At 36.9% G+C, this 22,881-nt stretch overlaps 2 protein-coding genes across 8 annotated transcripts in view; one reads left to right on the top strand and one right to left on the bottom strand.

The window, feature by feature from the left end:
• Positions 1–22,881, bottom strand: part of NDUFB2 (NADH:ubiquinone oxidoreductase subunit B2) — a 222,834-nt gene that overhangs the window by 125,203 nt on the left and 74,750 nt on the right. The gene's annotated exons all lie outside the window — the stretch shown is intronic.
• The window catches only part of BRAF (B-Raf proto-oncogene, serine/threonine kinase), a 167,298-nt gene that overhangs the window by 90,232 nt on the left and 54,185 nt on the right, over positions 1–22,881 (top strand). For all 7 annotated transcript variants that reach the window (XM_078438561.2, XM_078438555.2, XM_078438550.2 and 4 more), the window contains exons 3-8: positions 2,380–2,643; positions 8,845–8,948; positions 9,790–9,892; positions 14,605–14,753; positions 15,710–15,829; positions 21,851–22,010. In XM_078438561.2, coding sequence (XP_078294687.1) covers positions 2,380–2,643; positions 8,845–8,948; positions 9,790–9,892; positions 14,605–14,753; positions 15,710–15,829; positions 21,851–22,010 — 900 coding nt within the window. The remainder of the gene's footprint in view (positions 1–2,379; positions 2,644–8,844; positions 8,949–9,789; positions 9,893–14,604; positions 14,754–15,709; positions 15,830–21,850; positions 22,011–22,881) is intronic.

Genomic DNA, 22,881 nt, shown 5'->3' with positions numbered 1-22,881 from the left:
GGGGAATTTTTATCTCCCAGACTGCATGTATGTGATCTTCCTAGGGTAGGAATTGCGTCAGTCTTTATTTTTTTAGTTTGAGTCCCAAACAGTGCCAGACACATGTATGCTCAGTATATACTAATTGACGGATTAAAGGCTGGATAAATGGATCATATTAAAAGAGATGCCCGTAAGTAATTAGCTCTTGGAACTGAAAGCTAACACAAAACACAGTTCAGATAATTTTGAAGTGATTTGATTGTAATGCCTCAAAATGTTATGAAACATTTCCAGAATCAGGGTATGGTAGCTAGTAGGTTATAAAGGAGAGGGCTTTTTAAAAATTTTTTAAAAATATTTATTTACTTTTGAAAGAGAGAGAGAGAGAGACAGAGCGAGAACGGGGAAGGGACAGAGAGAGAGGGAGACACAGAATCCGAAGCAGGCTCCAGGCTCTGAGCTGTCAGCACAAAGCCTGACGCGGGGCTCGAGCCCATGAACCATGAAATCATGACCCGAGCCAAAGTTGGACACTTAACCGATGGAGCTGCCCAGGCACCCCAGGAGAGGGCTTTTAGATGCAGTTTATGCCCTTTACCTCAATGGCTCATTTTACTATTTTTCCTTTTTTTCATCTTCAGAATTATATTTTAAGAACCAGCATAGCAAGTACAGTCAGTGGTCTTTACTGAAATGAAATTTCTTCTTCATTCTCCTCTATCTTTGATCATTCTCCTTTGCTTATAGAATGAAGTTCAGGCTTCATAGCATGGTATAGACACCCTCTACAAGCTGGTGCCTTACCCACTTTTCCAGTTGTATTACTTGTTTCCCTGTATTGCTATTCTTCATTTAATTCCGCAAACATATATTGATCCCTTGTTGTGTCCCAGATACTGAATTGCATGCAGCTATACTAGTCTGTAGTTTTCCCTCTATGCCTTAAAGTTTCCTACCTCTCTATTTGTTGCAGAATTTCTCCTGTACACAGATCTCTCTTCTCCTCCACTTAACTCCGTCTATCTAAATGCTAACATAATCCTACCTCATTCTCACCTTATATCAAGAATGTCCTTTATTTCTCATGTATAACACTTAAGCATACTAAAATACATCCACCTGCTTCTCTGCAGCCCAATAATAAACTCCTTGAGTGATGAGAAGTTTTAAAATCTTTGATTCTCCCTTGTAGCCTTTTATAAATGTTTGTGGTATTACATCTATGTATGATGGTAGAGAGAAATGGTGGACCATAGTGTGGGGGAGGGTGATTTCCATTGCCCTAAAGAACCATGGACATATGTATTCCAATTTATTCCATCCCTTTACTCTCAATATCACTCTGTTTTCAAAATTCTTGTTATTTTTAGAATATGACATCTTATGTGGTCATTTGACTTTATAGCTTTAATCAAATGAAACTTCTAGAAGTTTCCACCCTAGTGGATAATGGGACCAGAATTTCTTGACTGCAGGGCATAAACCACCTTTTCAAATAAAATTTTATTCTTTAAGCAGTATTTGACGGGATCGTCAGAGATCCATAGTGAAGAGAATAAAGTATTTTAACTAATACCTGTTTCAGAAAGAAGGTGGCAGTTATATAACTTCTAAGCCCTGTTGAGAAGATTTTGGTGGTAATGGCGAGATCTGACCCTGTACCTGAGTCTTATTTTTTGACAAATCTCTTTTAACCCCGCATCTCCTTTTCAACTTCTCTTTCTGTTCTTTGGAGGGCAGAAAGGTATGAAACTTTATATGCCTACAATTTCCTCAAAAAAAATTTTTTTTAATAGAGAGGGTACTTATCCTTGATTTCATATAGTATTTTATCTTATGTTGGATATGCACTTTGGAAGTTAAATTGCAATATGACCAGGGGCGCCTGGGTGGCTCAGTAGGTTAAGCATCCGACTTCAGCTCAGGTCATGATTTCACGGTTCGTGGGTTCAAGCCTTGCATCGGGCTCTGAGCTGACAGCTCAGAACCTGGAGCCTGCTTCAGATTCTGTGTCTCCCTCTCTCTCTGCCCCTCCCTTGCTTGCACTCTGTCTCTAAAATAAGTAAACATTAAAAAATATTTTTGTTTTTAAATTGCAGTATGACCAGAACATTGTAAATACATTTTAAAATTAACATTTGTGGGTTATTCTAGACATTTATATGTTTGTTGATTTCTCAGTGCAATGTACTGTCTTATCACATACACACAAAAATGATCAATTTAAAAGTAGAAGTATTAATTTACAGTACTTTCAGCACTTATTTTGTAACTTGTACTTAAAACCCTATTAGCTAGATTATAAAGAGATTACAATCAAAGATTTAAATTTCATATTTCCTTTTGTTACTGTCAGGAAAAAGTCCAGATTCAGTGTATGTTTACTTTATTTTACAGGCCTATGAAGAATACACCAGCAAGCTAGATGCCCTCCAACAGAGAGAACAACAGTTATTGGAATCCCTGGGGAATGGAACTGATTTTTCTGTTTCTAGCTCTGCATCCACGGACACCGTTACATCTTCCTCCTCTTCTAGCCTTTCAGTGCTACCTTCATCTCTTTCAGTTTTTCAAAACCCCACAGATGTATCACGGAGCAATCCCAAGTCACCACAGAAACCTATCGTTAGAGTCTTCCTGCCTAATAAACAGAGGACAGTGGTGAGTCAACTTTTAATATCATCATTGCTTTTTCTTTGTGTTTTTCAGAAAGAGTAGTTGTTGAAAATGAAATACGTTATCACTCCATATTCTGTGGTCATGCAAATGGAAGCATCCATTTCAAAAAGGAGTGGAAAAGACATAATTAATTGGTGCCAATGTCTGTGTCCCTTAACTGGAACAAATTGTATTGTGTTTAGTGTCAGATTTGACATTTTAACCTATCTGCCGAACTTGAATCAGACTCAAGCCTAAGTACTAGTTCAGAATCAAAAAGAATGTCCAGACTTGAGCTTGTTTGTTGTCTAACACATGTCAGGTAAGCTTTGTTCTTTGCCCTTGAGAAATCCCTATTTGGACTTATCAAATGTTGGATTTTTAGTGTGCTTGATATTTTTCCTCTGTGTAACTTTTGTTGATCATTAGCATTACCATTGGAACAAGTATTCTGTAAGTAACATTTAAAGAATGGAAATCTGCACAATTTTATGGGCGGTCTATAATCCTTGAGTACAAGTACTGTCATTGCCTTAAATAATGCATCTATATGCATCGTGACTTTTTAAAAATACATGTGGTTACTTTTGAGGTTAATAAAAAACCTTTTCATTTCCAAATACAACTGAAGTCAAAGTAGTTTTTTTTCCCTCACACAGCATTAGTAGTAATGCTAGATTTTCATAGAAAAAGTTTGATGACTAGGCTGTTGCTTGGAGGCTATAGCCTGGAGGCTATGGTGGCCTCCAGTGAGGTTAATTTGTCACCTTGTGCAACAAAGAGATGTGAGTGTCAGTGTGTGGGGATGCAAGACTAGGCCTTCAGCCAGTGTCACAAAGGTAGTTGGAACTCAGGTCCTTGCATAAAGCTGAGTCTTTGAGGAGCTTTATCTTCAGCAAAAGGGTGAACTAGAAGAAAATCTACTTACTCAGCATACATAAATAATAATGAAACTTGTCTGTCTTCACCAGTGGTCCAGATAAAGTTTAAAGCTTCCCTTGTGAATTCCTAATTATAGGCCTGTTCTCATCATGGTGTGGGATTCATATTTGTACTTATGGGTCCTGTCCAGGAACTGTCAACGCAACAAATGGTCCTAGAGAGATAATAGCGCTCAGGCACTGGGTAGAAGCAAATGCAAACCCTCTTTGGCCGATCTAGGTCTCATGAAATTCATATAGATAATGCCCACTGACAAGTTCAAAATCCCATGTCGTAAAATATACAAGGAAAGAGCCTATCAGCACATTAGAAGACTTAAAAACAGCAGGATTCCTAAGAAGGAACCAAATAGGACTTCTAAGTGGTCTTAATATTTTAAACTCAGTGGATGACAGTTCCCATCTATGAAGTATTCTTGCTAAAGATGATTTTATTGAATGTTAAGCTTCCACACCTTCCATTTTACAAGAAACACGAGGAATAGAAGAAAAAGTTAAGTGCCATGAGGAAATGATAAATTCAGAATGTGGACATTGTATAAGACAAATGGCCTGGATTCAATGTCACAGAAGATAAAAAAGATTAGGGATTATTCTACAACTAAACAAGACTAAAGAGATGTAAACAATTGCAGCGTGTGATCCTAGTTTGGGACTAGGATGGGGAAGAGCTATCAAAGGCATTCTTGCGATGGGAAATGGTGAATGCTGATTAAATATGTTATTATGGAGTTACTAATTTTCCTATGTGTGATAATAGGAATGTAGTTATGTAGGAGAATGTCTTTATTCTTAGGAAATACATTTTTTAATATTTAGGGGTAAATCGTCATGACACCTACAACTTTGTCCACCTTCTTTTTTTAAATAAAACTTAGGCACAGTAAAGTATACAAATCTCAGGTGTACAGCTGAGTATGTATATGTAACTTTGTGCATATGTAACTGCCATGCAGATGAAGATACAGACCATTTCTAATGCTTGGGAAGAGGTTCTCCCAAGCCCCCTGCAATTTGGTCATCATTTTCCAGAGTAACCACTATTCTGACTTCTATCTCAATCAGTCAATTTAGAACATAGTTTCAAATGATAAGATCGAAAACAAATGTCAGAGAAAATAAATATTAAATGTTAGAATCTATGTAGAGAGAATTTGGATGTTAATTGTATCGTTCTCATTTTCCGTGTTTGAAAATTTTCATAATAGAGTTGGAAAAATGCAAAAACATATACCAAAGGAAAAATAGAAAGTTCAAAAGAAACAGTTGTCACTAAGGAAAAAAAGAAATAATGAACATTTGATTTGATGAAGTAGCAAGGCAACTTGAAATATAATTTCAGTATCTCTAGTAGTTACAGCGTATTACAGAACAGCTGTCAAAATGCTAAATAAAAATTAGAATATTTGTTTTAAAAAACTAAATGGATGAGATTAAAAGTAGATTAAAGCCAACTGAAGGGAGGGAAAATTAGTAAACTGTGGAAAGCAAGGAAAGAGAGTCAAAGAAAATATAAAAGAGGGGATAAGAGGTATGAAAGATGAAATGAACAGTTTCATTATATGCCTGAGAGGAGTTCCAGAAAGTGAAAATAGAAATAAAGGAGTAGAGCAGAATTCAAAGAAATGATGGCTAATGTTTGTGAAAGACATGAATCTAAAGATTTGGGGAAAACAGGCCCTGAATTGTATAAGTAAATTTTAGTCCATAATTATTAAACATAACAAAATGAAAGAATACTATTTTAAAACCATTCAGGGAAAGAATTATCTATAATAAAAAACTACAATTGGATTATTAAAAAATATTGATTGTAGCAGCTGGAGAAGCCAGAAGACAATAGAATATTGTACCAAGAATGCTGAGAGGTGCCTGTTAAGTTGCTTAGCTAAAGTATGAGTTGAAGGTACATTCACTAATAAAGGCCTTTCCAGATGGGGAATTTACCTTTCCCATGCTCTGCTTGAAGGAACTACTCAAAAATTACTTTAGAAAGTTGAATACAGATGAAGGAATGAAAAGTAAAAATTAAACCTAAAACTATCAAATTTATAGAAGAAAACATAGGAGAAAATCTTAGTGACCTCGAATTTGTGGCAGTGATTGCATAAATATGACACCAAAAGAAAAATCCATAATGAACATATTCATAAATTGGACTTCATCAAAATTAAAAACCTATTGCTCTTTGAAACACAGTGTTAAGAGAGTAAAAAGACAAACCACACAGACTAATCTTTGCAGAACATCTATTTGATCAAAGACATGTATCCACAGCATTAGAAAGAGCTCTTTGAACTCAATAGTAAGAAAGCAAACAACTCAAAAAATAGGCAAAAGATTTGAGCAGATGCTTCACAAAAGAAGATATGTAGACAGTAAATAAACACATGCAAAGATACTCAACATCATTGGTCATTGGGGGAATGCAAACTAAAGGCACAAGATGTCACTACACGCCTACTAGAATGGCTGGAATGAAAGAGTGGTCATACCAACTATTGGCAGCTATTATGTGGAATAACAAATTTTTATACACTGCTGGTGGCAATGTATAATGGTACAGTCACCTTGGAAAACAATTTGGCAGTTTTATTTAATTCAGTTCCTTTAAAATCCCAACAGTGTTTTTTGCAGACATAAGAAAAATCCATCCTGAAATTCATGTGGAGGCTCAATGAATCCTGAATAACCAAGCATTCTTGAGAAAGAGCAAAGTAGGAGGTCTCACACTTCCTGATCTTTGAACTTTTTACATGCCTACTGAGTGGCATAGACATCAGACATACAGATCAAGGAAATAAAGAGTCCAGAAATAAATGATCGTGTATGTGGTCAAAGGATCTTTGACAAGGGTGCCACAGCCCCCTTTGCGGGGGGAGGCGGGGAGGAAAAACCCTTCCACAATGTTACCGGGAAAACTAGATATGCACGTGCAAAACAATGAGGTTGGACCCTTACCTTACACTATATGCAGATTATCTCAAAATAGATCAAAGGCATAAACATAAGAGCTGCAACTATAAAACCCCTTAGAAGAAAACATACAGGAAAAGCTTCACAATACTGGACTTGGCAGTAGTTTTTTAGGTAAGACACCAAAAGTACAGGCAACATGTAAAAATAGAGAAATAGGACTATATCAAAATTAAAAACTATATGAATCAGAAGCTTTGATGCAGCCACTCTGAAAAATAGTATGGAGGTTTCTCCAAAAGTTGAAAATAGAACTACCCTATGACCCAGCAATTGTACTACTACATTTTTAGCTGAAGAATACAAAAATGCTGATTTGAAGGGGCCAGTGTTTATAGCAGTAATATTAACAATAGCCAAATTATGGAAAGAGCCCAAATGTCTGTCAACTGATGAATGGATAAAGAAGATGTATTTATATACAATGGAATATTACTTGGCATTCAGAAAGAATGAAATCTTGCCATTTTGCAACAATGTGGATGGAACTAGATTATTAGGCTATATGAAATAAGTCAATCAGAGAAAGACAAATATGATTTTACTCGTGTGGAATTTAAGAAACAAAACAGATGAACATAGGAGAAGGGAAGGAAAAATAAAATAACAGAGAGGGAGGCAAAGCATAAGAGACTCTTAACTATAGAGAACAAACTGAAGGTTGAGGGGAGGCCGGTGGGGGGGGGGGGTGGGCTAGATAGGTGATGGGCATTAAGGAGGGCACTTACTGGGATGAGCACTGGGTGTTACATGTAAGTGATGAATCACTAAATTATACTCCTGAAACAAATACTACACTGTTAACTAACATGAATTTAAATTAAAAAACCCCACAAAACTATGTGAATCAGAACACAGTCATCTAAGTGAAAAGACAACTTATGGAATAAGACAACTTCTTTTCATATTTACAAATCATATATATGATAAGGGGTTAATATTCAGAACGTATTTTTAAAAACTGCTACAACTCAACAACAAAAAACCTGTAAACAACCCGATTAAGAAAAGGGGAAAGGACTTAAATAGACATTTCTCCAAAGAAGATATACAAATAGCCAACAAACACGGGAAAAGATGCTCAACAGTAATCATTAGGAATGTGCAAATCAAAGCTACAAGGAGCTACCACCTCACACCCATTAGAATGGCTGTTATCAAAAAAAGAAAGGAAGAAAGCAAGCAAAAAAAGGGAAAGAAAGAATGAATAACATGTTTTATTCAAAGTAGTAGTAGAAGTCCTAGACACAGCAGACACACACACACACACACACACACACACAGAGGAATATTACAAAACCATAAAAATGGATGAGCTGAGGTGCCTGGGTGACTCAGTCGGTTAAGCATCTGATTTCAGCTCGTGTCAGAATCTTGCAGTCCCTGAGTTCGAGCCCTGCGTCGGGCTCTGTGCTGACAGCTCGGAGCCTGGAGCCAGCTTCAGATTCTGTGTTTCCCTCTCTCTCTGCCCCTCTCCCGCTCGCAGTCTGTTTCTCTCTCTCAAAAATAAATAAACATTAAAAAAAAAAAAAAAAAAAAAAGGATGAGCTCTTGCCAAAGAGGGTATTATGCTAAGAAATAAATCAGACTGAGAAAGACATATACCATATGATTTTACTTGCATGTGGAATCTACAAAATAAAACAGGAATAAACACAAAGCATAATCAGACCGGTAACTACAAAGAACACACTGATGGCTGCCAGAGGGCCAGAGAATAGAAGGATAGGCAAAATGGGTGAAGGGAAGTGGGGGGACATACTTCCAGTTGATGGAATTAGTAAGTCATGGGGGTGAAAGACATAGGGAATATTACTATTCTGATGTTGTATGGGGACAGATAGTAAGCTATACTTGGGAGCACAGCATAATGTATAGAGAAGTTGAATCACTATGTTGTACACTTGAAACTGAGGTAATGTGTGTCAGCTATATTCAAATTAAAAAAATGTTTTTAATTGATTTTGCTTTAAATGTTGACTTGTTGTTTCTCAGTGGTGGGTATATAGGAATCTGTTATACTTTCTGTTTCTATATGTACAAAATATTTCATAATCTTAATAAAAAACAAAATCAGTTTTGCTTTCAGTTGGTGAATAATAGATACTTGAGTCATGATTTTCCTTTAATACTAAGTTAGCTCTATAAATGATGTTGTATCTAACATAGTAATCCGTATGACATTTTAAAGGTATTATAAAGGTAAGGTATTGAGCTTTATGAAATGATGCGAAAAAATATATAATTTATTCCTTTTACCTCATACTATATATTTCTGATACTATAGGTACCTGCAAGATGTGGAGTTACAGTCCGGGACAGTCTAAAGAAAGCTCTGATGATGAGAGGTCTAATCCCTGAGTGCTGTGCTGTTTACAGAATTCAGGATGGGTATGGTTTGTATGTGATGTGAAACTTTGTTTAAAAAGGCAAAAAAACCTCAGACATTGAACTTTGGGGTGTTCTGTAGCATCTTTACCCAAACCTAGGGTGTTAAAATGTAAGTTTAGAAAAAAAAAAAAACCTAAAGGAAATTTGCCAGCCTTTTGAGGAGTTAACATTAGACAATTTTGTGTGATTATAGTATTTTGTTATTCTGATCAAATGACTTTATTTGGAGTTGGAGAATCTTAAAATTTTTGAACCATTTAGAGTGTGACTTATTTGAATAACGGACTCTACCCCACGCCCATTTTTAATATAAATTCATAGTTTCACACAAGGCTTATCACAATTAACATTTTATATTAAACTGTTTTTCTTTCAAAAAAGTGTCTAAAATTGTGCCAAGACCCCCCAAATTTTGAATCCTGTTTTTTAAAAAATATCCTTTTTGGGGCATGTTGTCCCTTGAGTGCTGTTTTTATTTTTTTAGTTTTTACTTTTTTTTAAATGGATAGATAAATCCGTACCTGTGATTTTTTTTTTTTTTTTTTGGAGGGGGGACCCTAGGAACAATCAATTTTCTGCTGTTGTAGGTCTTTTCTGGAGCTGACTTGAAGAAAAGAGTACATCTCTTTACCCTGCTGTTTGTCCAAGAGTGATACATTTATTTGGGGTAAACTTAAAAATTAATTTATTGCCATTTAAATTTCTAACGATGGAAGACCAGGGAGCCAAACCTCCCTCACCATTACTAGCCCCTCAATAACCAATTTTCATATCTTCAGCATGAGGTACGTGAAGATTTTTAGGTACGCTAACCAAGAAAGGCTGTGTCTACACTTTGCAGAGAGAAGAAACCAATTGGCTGGGACACTGATATCTCCTGGCTCACCGGAGAGGAATTGCATGTAGAAGTGTTGGAAAATGTTCCGCTTACAACTCACAACTTTGTATGTACTTGTACATTTTTTCTGAGTGTCAAAACCGTTCAGGTTCTTGTGCATGAATTTTTATTTAAGGAATATGCAATATGGATGAGTAAGTTAGGGATTGATATTTGGCCTAGGTTAAAATCAGTTCTTTAAAAACTTTGTATTTAAACTAGAGTTTTATTTTCATCATATACTTTCTTTTTAACTTGAAAAAGCAATAGATGACTTTCCTTAAAAGGAACTAAAAAGAAGGGGCACCTGGGTGACTGTAAGTTAAGCGTCCACCTCTTGATTCCAGCTTGGTCATGATGTCACAGTCGTGAGGTAGAGCCTGCTTAAGATGCGCTTTCTCCCTCCCTCTCTGCCCATCCCCCGCGTGCATGTTCTTTCTCTCAAAAAAAAAAATTTTTTTTTTAAAAAGAATTAAAAAGAAAATTTGAATGGTACAGAAGTATATCAAGTAAAAAAATGAAAATAAGAGGGTAAACATTTGTTATTTTGTATTCTTCTAAACTCTTTCTGTATATACAAATGTGTGCTTATACCTGTGAGCCCAAAGTTTTTTCCTTTCTCTTTTTTCCTTCCTTCCCTTCCCGTTCTTTCCTTAAACGAAAGATGGAGTCATATTCTGTATGATACTCTTCACCTTAAAGAAAAAAAAATTCAACAGTGTATCATAGATCCCTTGCCACATCAGTACACCTAGGTTTGTGTTTATAGTGATTGCATAATAGCCCATATTTAACCCTCCTCTATTAATAGACATATAAGGGGTTTTAAAATCTATTTTGTACAGGGCTAAACAGAATTTTTGCATACAGCTTGATACACTTGTGTAAATGTTTCTGAAGGATGAGTTAATGGAAGTGGAGTAGTGCTCCTTGAGGACCTCTCCCTTCATCTGGGGTTTGCATTTGCTGGAACCTAGCCTAAAGCTAAGTGTCACCAGCATGAGACCTGGAATGTGGGACATCTCCACCTTAGTGATGAGGGTATAGTGCCCAGAGTTTGAGAACTTACCCTCTAAAGGATAGGCAGAAGCCTAGAGTAGAATGATCTGTAAGGCAGGAATGCACTTCTTACTTTGTATTGTATATGGAGTTTTGACAATAGTTTATTTTTTCTAGATGGATAGTTATTGCTCACCTTTGGGCATCCAGTGCTTTCTCGTGTGCTTTGGTGATCAGTACAGCCGGACTCCTAAAACAGATGAATGATGAGCTGATTTCCTTGGGGGTTTGTGCTTTCTGGGCTCCATTAGTGGTGAATAATTTGTGCTTCAGTAAATAAGACATCTTTTTTTTATGTTTATTTTAAAATTTTTTTATGCTTGTTTATTCTTGAGAGAGAGAGAGAGTGACAGCGCACAAGTGGAGGAGGGACAGAGAGAAAGGGAGACACAAGATGTGAAGCAGGCTCCAGGCTCTGAGCTGTAAGCACAGAGCCTGACATGGGGCTTGAACTCACAAAACCGTGAGAACATGATCAGAGCCGAAGTCAGATGCTTTAACTGACTGAGCCACTCAAGCACCCCAAATGTTTACTTATTTTTGAGAGAGAGAGAGACAGACAGACAGTGAGCAGGGAAGGGGCAGAGAGAGACAGAGAGAGAGACAGAATCTGAAGTAGGCTCCAGGCTCTAAGCTGTCAACTCAGAGCCCAACGTGGGGCTTGAACTCATGGACCACGAGATCATGACCTGAGCTGAAGTCAGAGGCTTAACCCACTAAACTACCCAGGTGCCCCAATAAATAAGGCATCTTTTTGATGAATGTTGTCAGTCAGATTTACTATGTAGCAAGTAGTTTTGTAATGATGACCTAGCAAGTTCATTACTATTTATTATTTTTTTAATTTGTAGAATTTGGAGTGGATAAATCTGAAGATAATTTTAAGTTTTTAGGATCCCAAAACAGTAGAGCTTACATTTCACAATGATTACTACTCTTTTTCTTAATTATTCTTCTTAGCTAGAAATTAGTTAAGAGGAGGTGAAAAATCTAATGTTAAAGTAGTGCCTCGGGAAGGTCCTTGCCACAAGAGAATAATGAAAACAAACTGCAGAGTATAAAAATCCTCACAACACAGTTGGAGACTTGCCAGTAAATATTTATTGAGAACTTTCCATTTACCAACACTGTTTCTGATCTGGGGATATAACAATGAATGAGAAAAACAATATCCTTGTCTTAGAGTAGAGAGACAGATGATTCGATAAGAACATTTCATAAACACTCTTAATTACCGTGTATGTATAAAGTACAGTAGATGCACAGAGTAGAGACTTCTAACCAGGCCTTGGAGGATCAGGAAAGTTTCCCAAAGGAAGAACTATCTAAGCTAAGGCCCAATGGATGAGGGAAGAATACTCTCAACAGAAGGAACAGTGTAAAAGCATGGTACTTACCAGCTCTGAAAGAAGTTCAGGGGGTATGGAATCAAATTGGAGAGGGGGTGGTTACAGTGCAGCAAGAGTTAGGGCTAGAGTAAGAAGAATCCAACTCGTGGGAGTCTTTGTAAGGCATGTTAAAGACTTGGACTTCTCTCCAAAATAATTGGAAATTGAATGCTTGTAAACAGGGGAGACCTGGGAATTGATTTGTGTTTTAGAACAGTTGCTGTGAGTGCCATGTAGAGGCAGAGGAAAAGCCTGCATTCCGTTTAAGAAAGGGAAAGAATTCCTCTCTTTGCTTCTCTCTGCTGGATCTTGCTGGCTACTGGAGGATAGCTGTTTATGCCTCCTGGTTCCATAGAATCCGTTATAAAAGCAGTTCCTTTGGTATTTGTCTGGGTTCCAGAAATCCCTGGGAACTGACACGGTGGAAGTGGCAGGAAAGGTAGAAAATCTGCCTTCCCGTGCCCACTTTTATTGACAAGAGTATACTCATATCTTCAAGTGCATGTCACAATTTATACTCCTGCGTACCCACGTTTGCTTCTCATTTCCATTCCTCTCTGCTTCCCTTCCTCCTCCCCTCTTGCCTTGTGTGTTTTTTTCTTCTGTACATACACAAACAGCCTGGTACACGTAGGTTTCAAGTAGAAGTCAGTAACAGGAAGAAAGACTGCAAGTGAGTAGATTAATGAAAAAAGAAATTAGGGCTTCATGAAACTGAACAGATTATCAGATGAGTGAGAAATGGTTAGCAAAGAGGATCAGGTGACTATAAAATAATTCCTGTGAACACGTTTTGTATTTTTCTGTGCTCTATCTTCTGAGATCCTGCGAGAAATACAAAAAATCCTCACGTTGGCGAGTAATGGCCACATAAATGTTAAAGGTTTTCTAATGGAAAAGTAACAAAGCTAAAAACAAGTAGTTGCCTTTTATATTCTCTAGAAAGTGATACGTAGACCTTTTTAGGTGAAGAAAACAAGAGCCACTCTTGAAATCACCTGAATGTTCTCAAAAAGCTGGAATGTATCATGTGCCAAGATATCATTTTCCTGATGAGACATTATTGTTAAATATCTTTTTATCCTGCTAAATGTATGTTTGTTGAAAAGAGTTTGGTATACCGTGGGTATTGAAATAAACGTACTGGCTCATGAAAAGCATTTGCATGGAATAGAAAGTTCTGATGTACATTATATATGGTCAGGATAAATACTGTTACATGAATAAAGGTATGTCCTGGGTCATGATGTAAAATATACTTCTTACTATTGTTTGTGATTAAAACTGTCTGAGACACTGAGATGAATTAAGGGTATATAGGAAAGACAAAGGACAAAATAGAGTCCTTTGAAAGCACAAAATGCTTTCACCACTCTGAAATAGCCTCTGTTAACATTTCGGTATTTATCTTTCTTATATTTTCTGCTTATTCTATATGTAAAACAAATACTCTAAAAATAATTTCTGGCTTCAGTAGTTATCAGGATAGAGCCTCCCTGACGCAGTTCTTATTATGTGACCCATGTTGTAGATCATTTGCCTTCTGACATGGAGTTCTTAAGTTTCCCATAGAGGAATGTTCACAAACCCATTTAGGTGTTCTAATCCTCTAACTGATAATTTGTTAAACGTGGTTTTTACTGTCTTTTAGGTGATTTTCCTATCCCTTATCTTAGTCCGTTTCTGTTTTAAAGCTCTTTGGGTGGTTTTCTTTTTCTTATTACTAAGTAGTAACTTTAAGCCAGAGTTCCTTGCTTTATCAACCTCGGCCATCATTTACTGATCACTGATTTTATAGGGAATTAGCTCATTTGTAGTGTTACAACCTTACCTTTTTCTTCCCCTTTAAATAATATACCATCCCACCCCACCATGTAAAAATAAATAAATAAATAAATAAATAAATAAATAAATAGAATGCCATTGTTTCTTGTTCTGTCAGCAGCAGCAAGCATCACTTAACTCCTTTCGTGGTACAGTTGTTACCGTGTGCCCTCACCCTTCCTTTCACGCCTGTTCCCTCTTTGTACTTGTTATCTCTACTTTTACTTTCATGGAGTCAGGTTGAAAATAGTTTCCAGTCTTTTATTCACTTTCCATCTTCTTGACTTCTGAGTTTTCTAAATTGGATATTGAGTGGGAGATAAGTACATATGGTTCATCTATTGCCTTGAACCCCCTGGTCTTCATTTTAATATCTTTGTGTGTAAGGCAGTTCTCATGATATGAACATATTAAAGATTTGTTATTTTAAGCAAGAGAGTGAATAAGCTGATTTCTAAAAAGATTCTTGCAAGTTTTTAAAATGCTCTCTGATATTTTTACTTTGCAGGTACGGAAAACGTTTTTCACCTTAGCATTTTGTGACTTTTGTCGAAAGCTGCTTTTCCAAGGTTTTCGCTGTCAAACGTGTGGTTATAAATTTCACCAGCGTTGTAGTACAGAGGTTCCACTGATGTGTGTTAATTATGACCAACTTGAGTAAGTAATAAAAAAAAAAAGTCTCTTTTCTATCTACCATTTTACATTTAACTTTTCTTAATGTGAAACTAGAGTATCTTAGAATCTGGGAATTTTCTTTCCAATAGAGTTACAGGGAATTAAAAAAGGGTGGCTAGGGAATACAATGTAGTGTAGCCAGTACTGCTCCCCCAAATTTAATCCTGATTCAGCTGTACATTTCATTTATGTGTTACATTCTCTTCTAATGAATAAAGTTCCCTTGCCCATAGACATCACTGATAGATGGTTTTTGGGAGGACAGTGGTGTGATTTAAACTAAGTTAACCATTATATTTTTGGATCACAGATCAGAGATTCTGATCCTATCACTATTTTGTAAATTATGTGTGTTCTCTCTCTCTTTCTTTCGGTGTCTCTCTCTCTCTCCTTCAACCTCCCCCGCCCAGTTTATTTGAAAGTAAGATATAAAATCTTTGTATCCAGTGTATCTTTCTAAAACTTCTATTTGCTTTATGCCACAGTTTCTCTAATAGATTAGACTGAGTCTATTGTAATCTTTTGTTGTTGCTGCTGCTGCTACTACCGTTAAGGTCTTATTACTTTGCTTGATCACTTGAGCAAAGAGAATTCAACTCTGTACTTTAAAGTACATTTGATGTAATCTAACTTAGCAGTTGATACATTTTCTTCTAATTCTTTAACCATAAAGCATGATTTTTCCCCTCTAATATATAGAAATTCGCTGGATAGAACAATTAGTTCTAGATTATAAGCTTGCCTTTCAAAGTGCAATATAATTCTTTTTAAATAAGCCTTTAGGCAAAAAACGACTAATTGAATTTAACAGTCATTTCTGAAAGTGGAATTTGATCTCAAATATTTCTGTTAACTCTATAATGTATTCTGGTGTGTGAAGCTTCTGGGTTTTGCACAAGTTAGGTTTGTTTTGTTTTGTTTTTGTTTTTGCCTCACAGTTTGCTGTTTGTCTCCAAGTTCTTTGAACACCACCCAATACCACAGGAGGAGGCCTCCATAGCAGAGACTGCCCTAACGTCTGGATCGTCCCCTTCTGCCCCCCCCTCCGATTCTCCTGGGTATGACTTGACTCCTGCTGTTCAATAACAATGCTACTTGATCTGGTTTCTTTTGGATCTTTTGGTTAATTATAAACCTTTCCAACACTTGGACTGTTAACTTAAGGATTTTTCTCCAAGTAACTTATTTTATCACATCAGACAAATGAATGATCACACAGGCAAATGTACACAATTTTATCACATCAGGCAAATGCACATGAATTCGGTAAAGGTACGTGGGATTAAAACTGACTTAGACTCTTTCAGGACCAGCCTGGGGAAAAAATCAAGCAGCAGATCATTTAGAGTTCCTGCCTTGTGCTCATCACTTTACTAGGTAATATCAAATATAGAAGTCTGTGATTCCCATTTAGAAAAGCAGCATTAAACCAATGAGACAATGGCAAACAATTTAAAAATAGTCTGCAATTTATGACGTAATATTTTAAATGATGTGAGAAGGACATAAATATTACCATGTTTACCATAGAAGAGAGAGTAGTGAGTATAGGCAAGAACATTGAGTGAAGAAATGGGATGTGGATTCCAGAATCTGGATGAGCCCAGGGAATAAAAAGCATGGTGATGGGTGGTGGGATGGTAGATTTGAGAGACCGTGAACAGAGGCTAATCAAGTTGATAAGTCACATGCGTAAACCCAAATAATGAAGAGTGCTGAAATTCAGACTAGAAGTTAGGCTTAAGACTTAACACAAGAGGGGGGAAAGGTAGTTTTCGAGCAGAGAACTGGCTGGTCAAAATGATTTTAGGGAAAGGATCACCACGTAGCAAGGAGAGATAGGTTGATGGAGAAATGTCTAGGGTGAAGAAGGCCAACTCAGATGCTGTTCATAGTGGAGACAACAAGTGGCAATAAAGACCTGAAGTGGGCTGTATGGAGAAGGGATGGATATGCACAAAGTGTAAGGAAAAAAATTAATAGTATTGTTAGTTGTGGAGGATAAATGAGAAAACTGACTTTAAAGATAATATAAAGGCATCATATATTCAAGCTTCATAGTAGGAAAAAAAAGAAAAAAGATGATGAGTTTAATAGATACTTGTATTTTGTTGGAGAATTTCTTACACACGTCTGCATACTCTTTCTCTGTTGGGTTTGAGGCAGAATAAATTATGCTATATTTGGAAGCATATGGTTAAAAAAAAATAAAGTCCTCACATGGCATTCTCTCTTATAATATTCCAGAGATAGTTAAGATCAGAAATATTTATTGTCAGTTTGAACCCTACTTCCTTCCTCTCTTCACAAGGTAATGCTATTTTTTCTGCCTAGAGAGAGAAGACAGTAAGTGGATAATCCTAAGAGACCTGTAATTTTACAAAGCCAACCTTTCTAGAGGTTTCATAGGCTAGAAAATTTACTAAAGACTTGTATTAAGGACTGTATTTTTTATCTACTTAGAAACACTAGAAAATGCAACCATTTATTTATTTAGTCAGGTCATAACAGTTACCTGCTCTAGTGGAGTCATTTTATTCCTGCTGTCTCTGTCATTAGTTCTTTGCACCTGTGTCTTCCTTAGGAGATCTAAGTGTTATTGTTTGTTTTGATTTTTAATTAACCTTCTGGCTATGGTATTTACTCCTGACAGTTCTGTAGACCATGATGCCTTTCCAGTGGCAGGTCCTAGTTCTATGAGCAGAGTTACAGAACACCATAATGAAATTAACTTGGTTTCTCTGAAGGTTTATAATGGTAATGATCCAGGGCAGGTGCCTTTCAGTGAAGGGATGCTGTCTTAAAATTGAGAAACCATTTGCCTATGCCATGAGTATTTTCTGTATAACTAAACTGTAGTACCTTCTGGTCTTGAGCAAATGATAAAAAAGATATTCAGACTTTTGTTTCCCTGATGCTTTTATGTCACAAGTGTCTGTGTATGCCTGTGAAAAGATAGAAGCCAATCCTGTTCTGTATTGCTGCTCCTTTGCATTTTGTTAATAGTCTTTATAATAATTCTAGTGGTCATGAAGCGCATAGAATAATGGATGTAACCAAGACATATTGGAGAAGTGATACATTGCCCAGTTTTGAATTAAAAGTTAGAGGTACCTCCTTTTCTGCTTTTTAAAAATGCTGTGGAATGTGTGAATGTATAAAAAGTCAGCATTTTAAAATTTACATATTGCTGGGGCCCCTGGGTGGCTCAGTCAGTTAAGTGACCAACTCTTGGTTTTGGCTCAGGTCATGATCTCACAATTTGTGGGGTCGAGCCCCACATCAGGCTCTGCACTGGCAGCATGAGGCCTGCTTGGGATTCTCTCTGTCTGCTTCTCCCCTGGTCATACTCTTTCTCTCTTAAAATAAATAAATAAACTTTAAAAAATAAAATTTACACATTGCTGAACAGAAGGAGTCACATTGCTTCAAAACTTTTAATATTCTTTTTTTTTTTTTTAACCGTTTGTTTATTTTTGAGAGGGGTTGGGGGAGGCAGAGAGAGGAGACAGAGGATCCGAAGCATGTTCTATACTGACAGCAGAGAGCCTGATACTGGATTCAAGCTCAGGAACTGTGAGATCATGACCTGAGCTGAAGTCAGTCATTTAACCAACTGAGCCACCCAGGCGCCCCAAAACTTTGAATATTCTTTTTTTTTTTTTAATGTTTATTTATGTTTGAGAGAGAGACAGAGTGTGAGCAGGGGAGGGGCAGAGAGAGAGGGAGACAGAATCTGAAGCAGGCTCCAGGCTCCACACCGTCGGCACAGAGCCCGACACGGGGCTCAAACTTGTGAACCGTGAGATCATGATCTGAGCCGAAGTCGGACGCTCAACCCACTGAGCCACTCAGGCGCCCCCCCCCACCCACAACTTTTAATATTCCAGATTGAAAATAAGATCTAAACTAAGTGGTAATTTGCTGAAGAGTGTTAGAGGTAAAATTTTTTTATTTTTAATCTGATACTGCTTTAAAGAGGTTTGCAACAAGATAGGTAGAGGTGTCATTAGGAGAAAGCCAGTTACTGGCTGCCAACATACTTCACTGGGTATAAATTGTGTTGGTCCGGGTAAAGATGCCCTAGTGTGGAAATTCAATTTTATCAGTCCCCAGAAATGATGAGAGTTAGAGATACACTGGTTTACAGTAACCAGAATTAGAAAAGACTGAATCAAAATTCTAGGTAATTCATTTCTTTGAGAAATATAGCTGTTGTATAGACCAGAGTTCTTGTGTTGGATGGACCAGCACTCCACTGTTGGAAGATATTTTTGAGAAACCAAATTATAATCCAAAGATTGCTTTTGTTAAGCATGGGATTAGCATATGGCTCAGGGGCACCTGGGTGGCTCAGTTGATTAATCATCCAACTCTTGATTTCGGCTCAGGTCACGGTCTCGCAGTTCGTCAGACCAAGCCCCATTTCGGGCTCTGCACTAACAGAGCAGAGACTGCTTGGTATTCTCTCTCTTTGCCCATTCTCCGTTTGTGCTCTCTTTCTCTTTCTCCAAATAAACTTAAAAAAAAAAAAAAAAAAAAAAAAGGACATGGCTCAGATGTTTAATGACATTAAGATATAATAACTTGAAGTTTCTCACAAAATTATAATACACTGGGCATCAATGCTAGGTAAATTGATTTCATGGACCACCATATGCCCTCCACTGGGTGATGTTAGATACCAGCTGCCAACTATAGTCTTTCTCATTTTGTGAATAGACAGATATCGTCACTTTCTTATGTATCCATTTTTTTAGATAATAAAATTTATCAGATTAAATCCTGGTTTTCGTTTCTCCTACTTCTGAACCAATGCCCTTTGAATACATGTTTCTGCTTTGTTATAGACTACATGTTGCAGTCATAGTCTTAATTCAGTAACTTTCAAAAATGACTTGCTGTCACTTAATGCCTGCATCAGATCAATTATATTAGATTGATCCATTATATTAGATTAATTAGAATGCCCTGTACAACTGTAGTTAATTCAGGCTTTTTCCACATTTAAGTCCTAACTTAAAGTATGTAATTGCCTTGAGACTTTAAATTAGACTATAGTTTTTTAAAAGTAGGTACACTTTCCAAAACTTTTTTTAAAAACCATTTGTCATTTTTACATTCTTTTACCTGTTCTCAAAATCCCTTAGCAAAAGCCATATATTGGCTGCCTAAGGCAAAATTAAAGAAAGCTCTGTCACAAATTAAAAATTTCTCAATAATGACAATAAAAATCTTCTTAAGGCCAGGTCCATCAGTCTTAACCTGTAATTTTCAGTGGGTGATAACCAGGTCTTTAAACTACATAATATTTTATTATTTTTATTTCAGTTATAAGTGGATTGAGTATGAACAAATAAGCTCAAAATTTCTTTCCCTACCTTTGATAGCATACTTCAAAGAGTAAAACAATAAATGGGTGGGGTTCAGATTTTGTTAAAATGCTTTATTCAGAACCTTAGGGAAAAAAAATCTTTTTGTCACTATTTGGCTTCTTTGGCTTTTCAGAGCTTTTCTACTATTTTTTCTTCCCGTACCTTCCTAAACCTGTCTCCTCACAAAATGTCTTTTTATCCCCTCCACGTTTTCATTTTGGCTATGTCTTAATAACAATAAAAAATGATGATTAGTTATAGAGTTTGCATTAAATGGGGTGGAATGAGGGCACCTGGATGGCTCAGTCGGTTAAGCATCCAACTTTGTCTCAGGTCATGATCTTGCAGTATGTGGGTTCGAGCCCTGCGTTGGACTTTGTGCTGACAGCTCAGAGCCTGGAGCCTGCTTCGGATTCTCTGTCTCCCTCTCTCTCTGCCTGTCCCCCACTCGTGCTCTGTCTCTCAAAAATAAACAAACATTTAAAAAAATAAAAATAAAAAATAAAATAAATGGGGTGAAATGATACCAGTCTTTGTAGAGGGGCTGTGAGCACTGCATCATTCATTGGTCTTGGTGGAGCTCATCAGGACAGCCATACCTTTTCTTTCACGCGATACTCCCTTCCCAGCTCCCTTGGATATTCTTTCTGAGGAGCCTAGACTACTCACAGGTATTTACAGTCTGTTCACAAAACTTGAGTGTGCTTTGTGAGTGTGAGGTTCATTTCAGGGCAATGAGAGATCGTAGAATTTGTTATTTATCTACAGTAACAAAATAGATCACTGTCACCTATTTTGATGATTTCATCAAAAGCAGTTTTAAAGAAGATTTGCTTTAATGCTTAATACTTGATTCTCTTGCATCTCTTAATTATTGGACACGGTAAGAATGATAAAATATGAGAGGCTGACACTATAAGGATCATCTTTTGGGTATGCAAATGGTCTTTTGCTGTTGTTCAAGATTTTAATTTAACTCTGTGTAAAGCAACAGATACATCTTTCAGGTCCTGGAATCCACAGGTGTATTTTCTTTTTTTTTTTTTTTTTTTTTCCAACGTTTTTTATTTATTTTTGGGACAGAGAGAGACAGAGCATGAACGGGGGAGGGTCAGAGAGAGAGGGAGACACAGAATCGGAAACAGGCTCCAGGCTCATCAGCCCAGAGCCTGACACGGGGCTCGAACTCACGGACCGCGAGATCGTGACCTGGCTGAAGTCGGACGCTTAACCGACTGCGCCACCCAGGCGCCCCTCCACAGGTGTATTTTCAAAATATAATTTCCTAATACTTTGCATAAAAATTCCATTTTAGGATCTAGAAATGGCAAAGGTAGAAAAAAATAGATTTTATTCAGTCAGTCTCTAGTATTTAGAGATTTTTGTGTAACTTTAAAGAGTTTCTTTAGCTGATTAACTACAGGTAATTTCTAGCCATTTTTAGATTTCCCTGGAGTTCTTGGATAAGAATCAGTGTTCTTGTCATTAATCGTCCCTAGAGGGTCTGCTTCAGCAAAAGCAGCTCTTCAGTATTAATTATAGGCATATATTAGTTTTTTAAACACCGTTACTGCTGGGTTTTTAATGCTTTAAAGATTTTATTGGAGAATACGAAATCAAGGAAATCTTTAGATCACCCATTTTTTGTTTTTATCTCTTTAGAGTTGCTCTGAATCTTATCTTTCAATGACTTGATTTTTCCAGGCCCCAAATTCTCACCAGTCCGTCTCCTTCAAAATCCATTCCAATTCCACAGCCTTTCCGACCAGCAGATGAAGATCATCGAAATCAATTTGGACAGCGAGACCGGTCCTCATCAGCTCCAAATGTGCATATAAATACAATAGAACCTGTCAATATTGATGTAAGTATCCAGCATTATTAGAATTAAAAAAATTCAATTATATTTCTTTTTCTGCTACATTTATAACATAGATCAGAAATAAGTGCCATCTTTCAAGTGTCACAGTCATTAGGTGATTGACTTCATGAATTAGTGATCAGAAGAACCATGTCATCTTCTCTGATGGTACTAATACTTAACTGATGCCAAATTGTGGAGTTGTTCGGATTTGTTGCCTTATGATATTGTTTCTGCAAAAGTCTTATCTTCATTTATTTAATAGATAATCCCTTGGCCATTTCATGGTAAAGAAATAAGGGTACCATTGCAGATTTTCTATTTGGATCAATTTGAAATCTGTATCTAAATTTCTAAAAGTACAGTTTTAAGTTAAATAACCCTTTAGGACTAATCATTACTTTATGTACAAGATATGCAAAGCTACTTTTTACCTTCCTTACTTTTTTTTTTAAATGTTTATTTTTGAGAGAGAGGGTAAGTGGAGGAGGGGCAGAGAAATAGAGACAGAGGATCTAAGCAGGCTCCATGCTGTCAGTGCAGAGCCCAGTGTGGCACTCCAACTCACTTTTCTTTTCTTTTCTTTTCTTTTCTTTTCTTTTTTTTTTTTTTTAAAACATGTATTTATTTTTGAGAGACAGAAAGAGACAGAGTGTGAGCAGGGGAGGGGGCAAAGAGAGAGGGAGACACAGGAATCCGAAGCAGGATCAGACTTCGAGCTGTTAGCACAGAGCCCAATGCAGGGCTCAAACTCGTGAGACACCTGAACTCGTGAACCACGAGATCATAACCTGAGCTGAAGTCAGACGCTCAACCGACTGAGCCACCAACGTGCCCCAACAGACTTTTCTTAAAGTAAATATTTTAGTCTCAT

This window comes from Panthera onca, chromosome A2 (assembly GCF_046562875.1).
Source record: "Panthera onca isolate mPanOnc1 chromosome A2, mPanOnc1 haplotype 2, whole genome shotgun sequence".
In the NCBI taxonomy this organism is placed as follows: domain Eukaryota; kingdom Metazoa; phylum Chordata; class Mammalia; order Carnivora; family Felidae; genus Panthera; species Panthera onca.
Note: the sequence above shows the minus strand (reverse complement) of the source record. Positions and strands in the feature narration are given on the sequence as shown.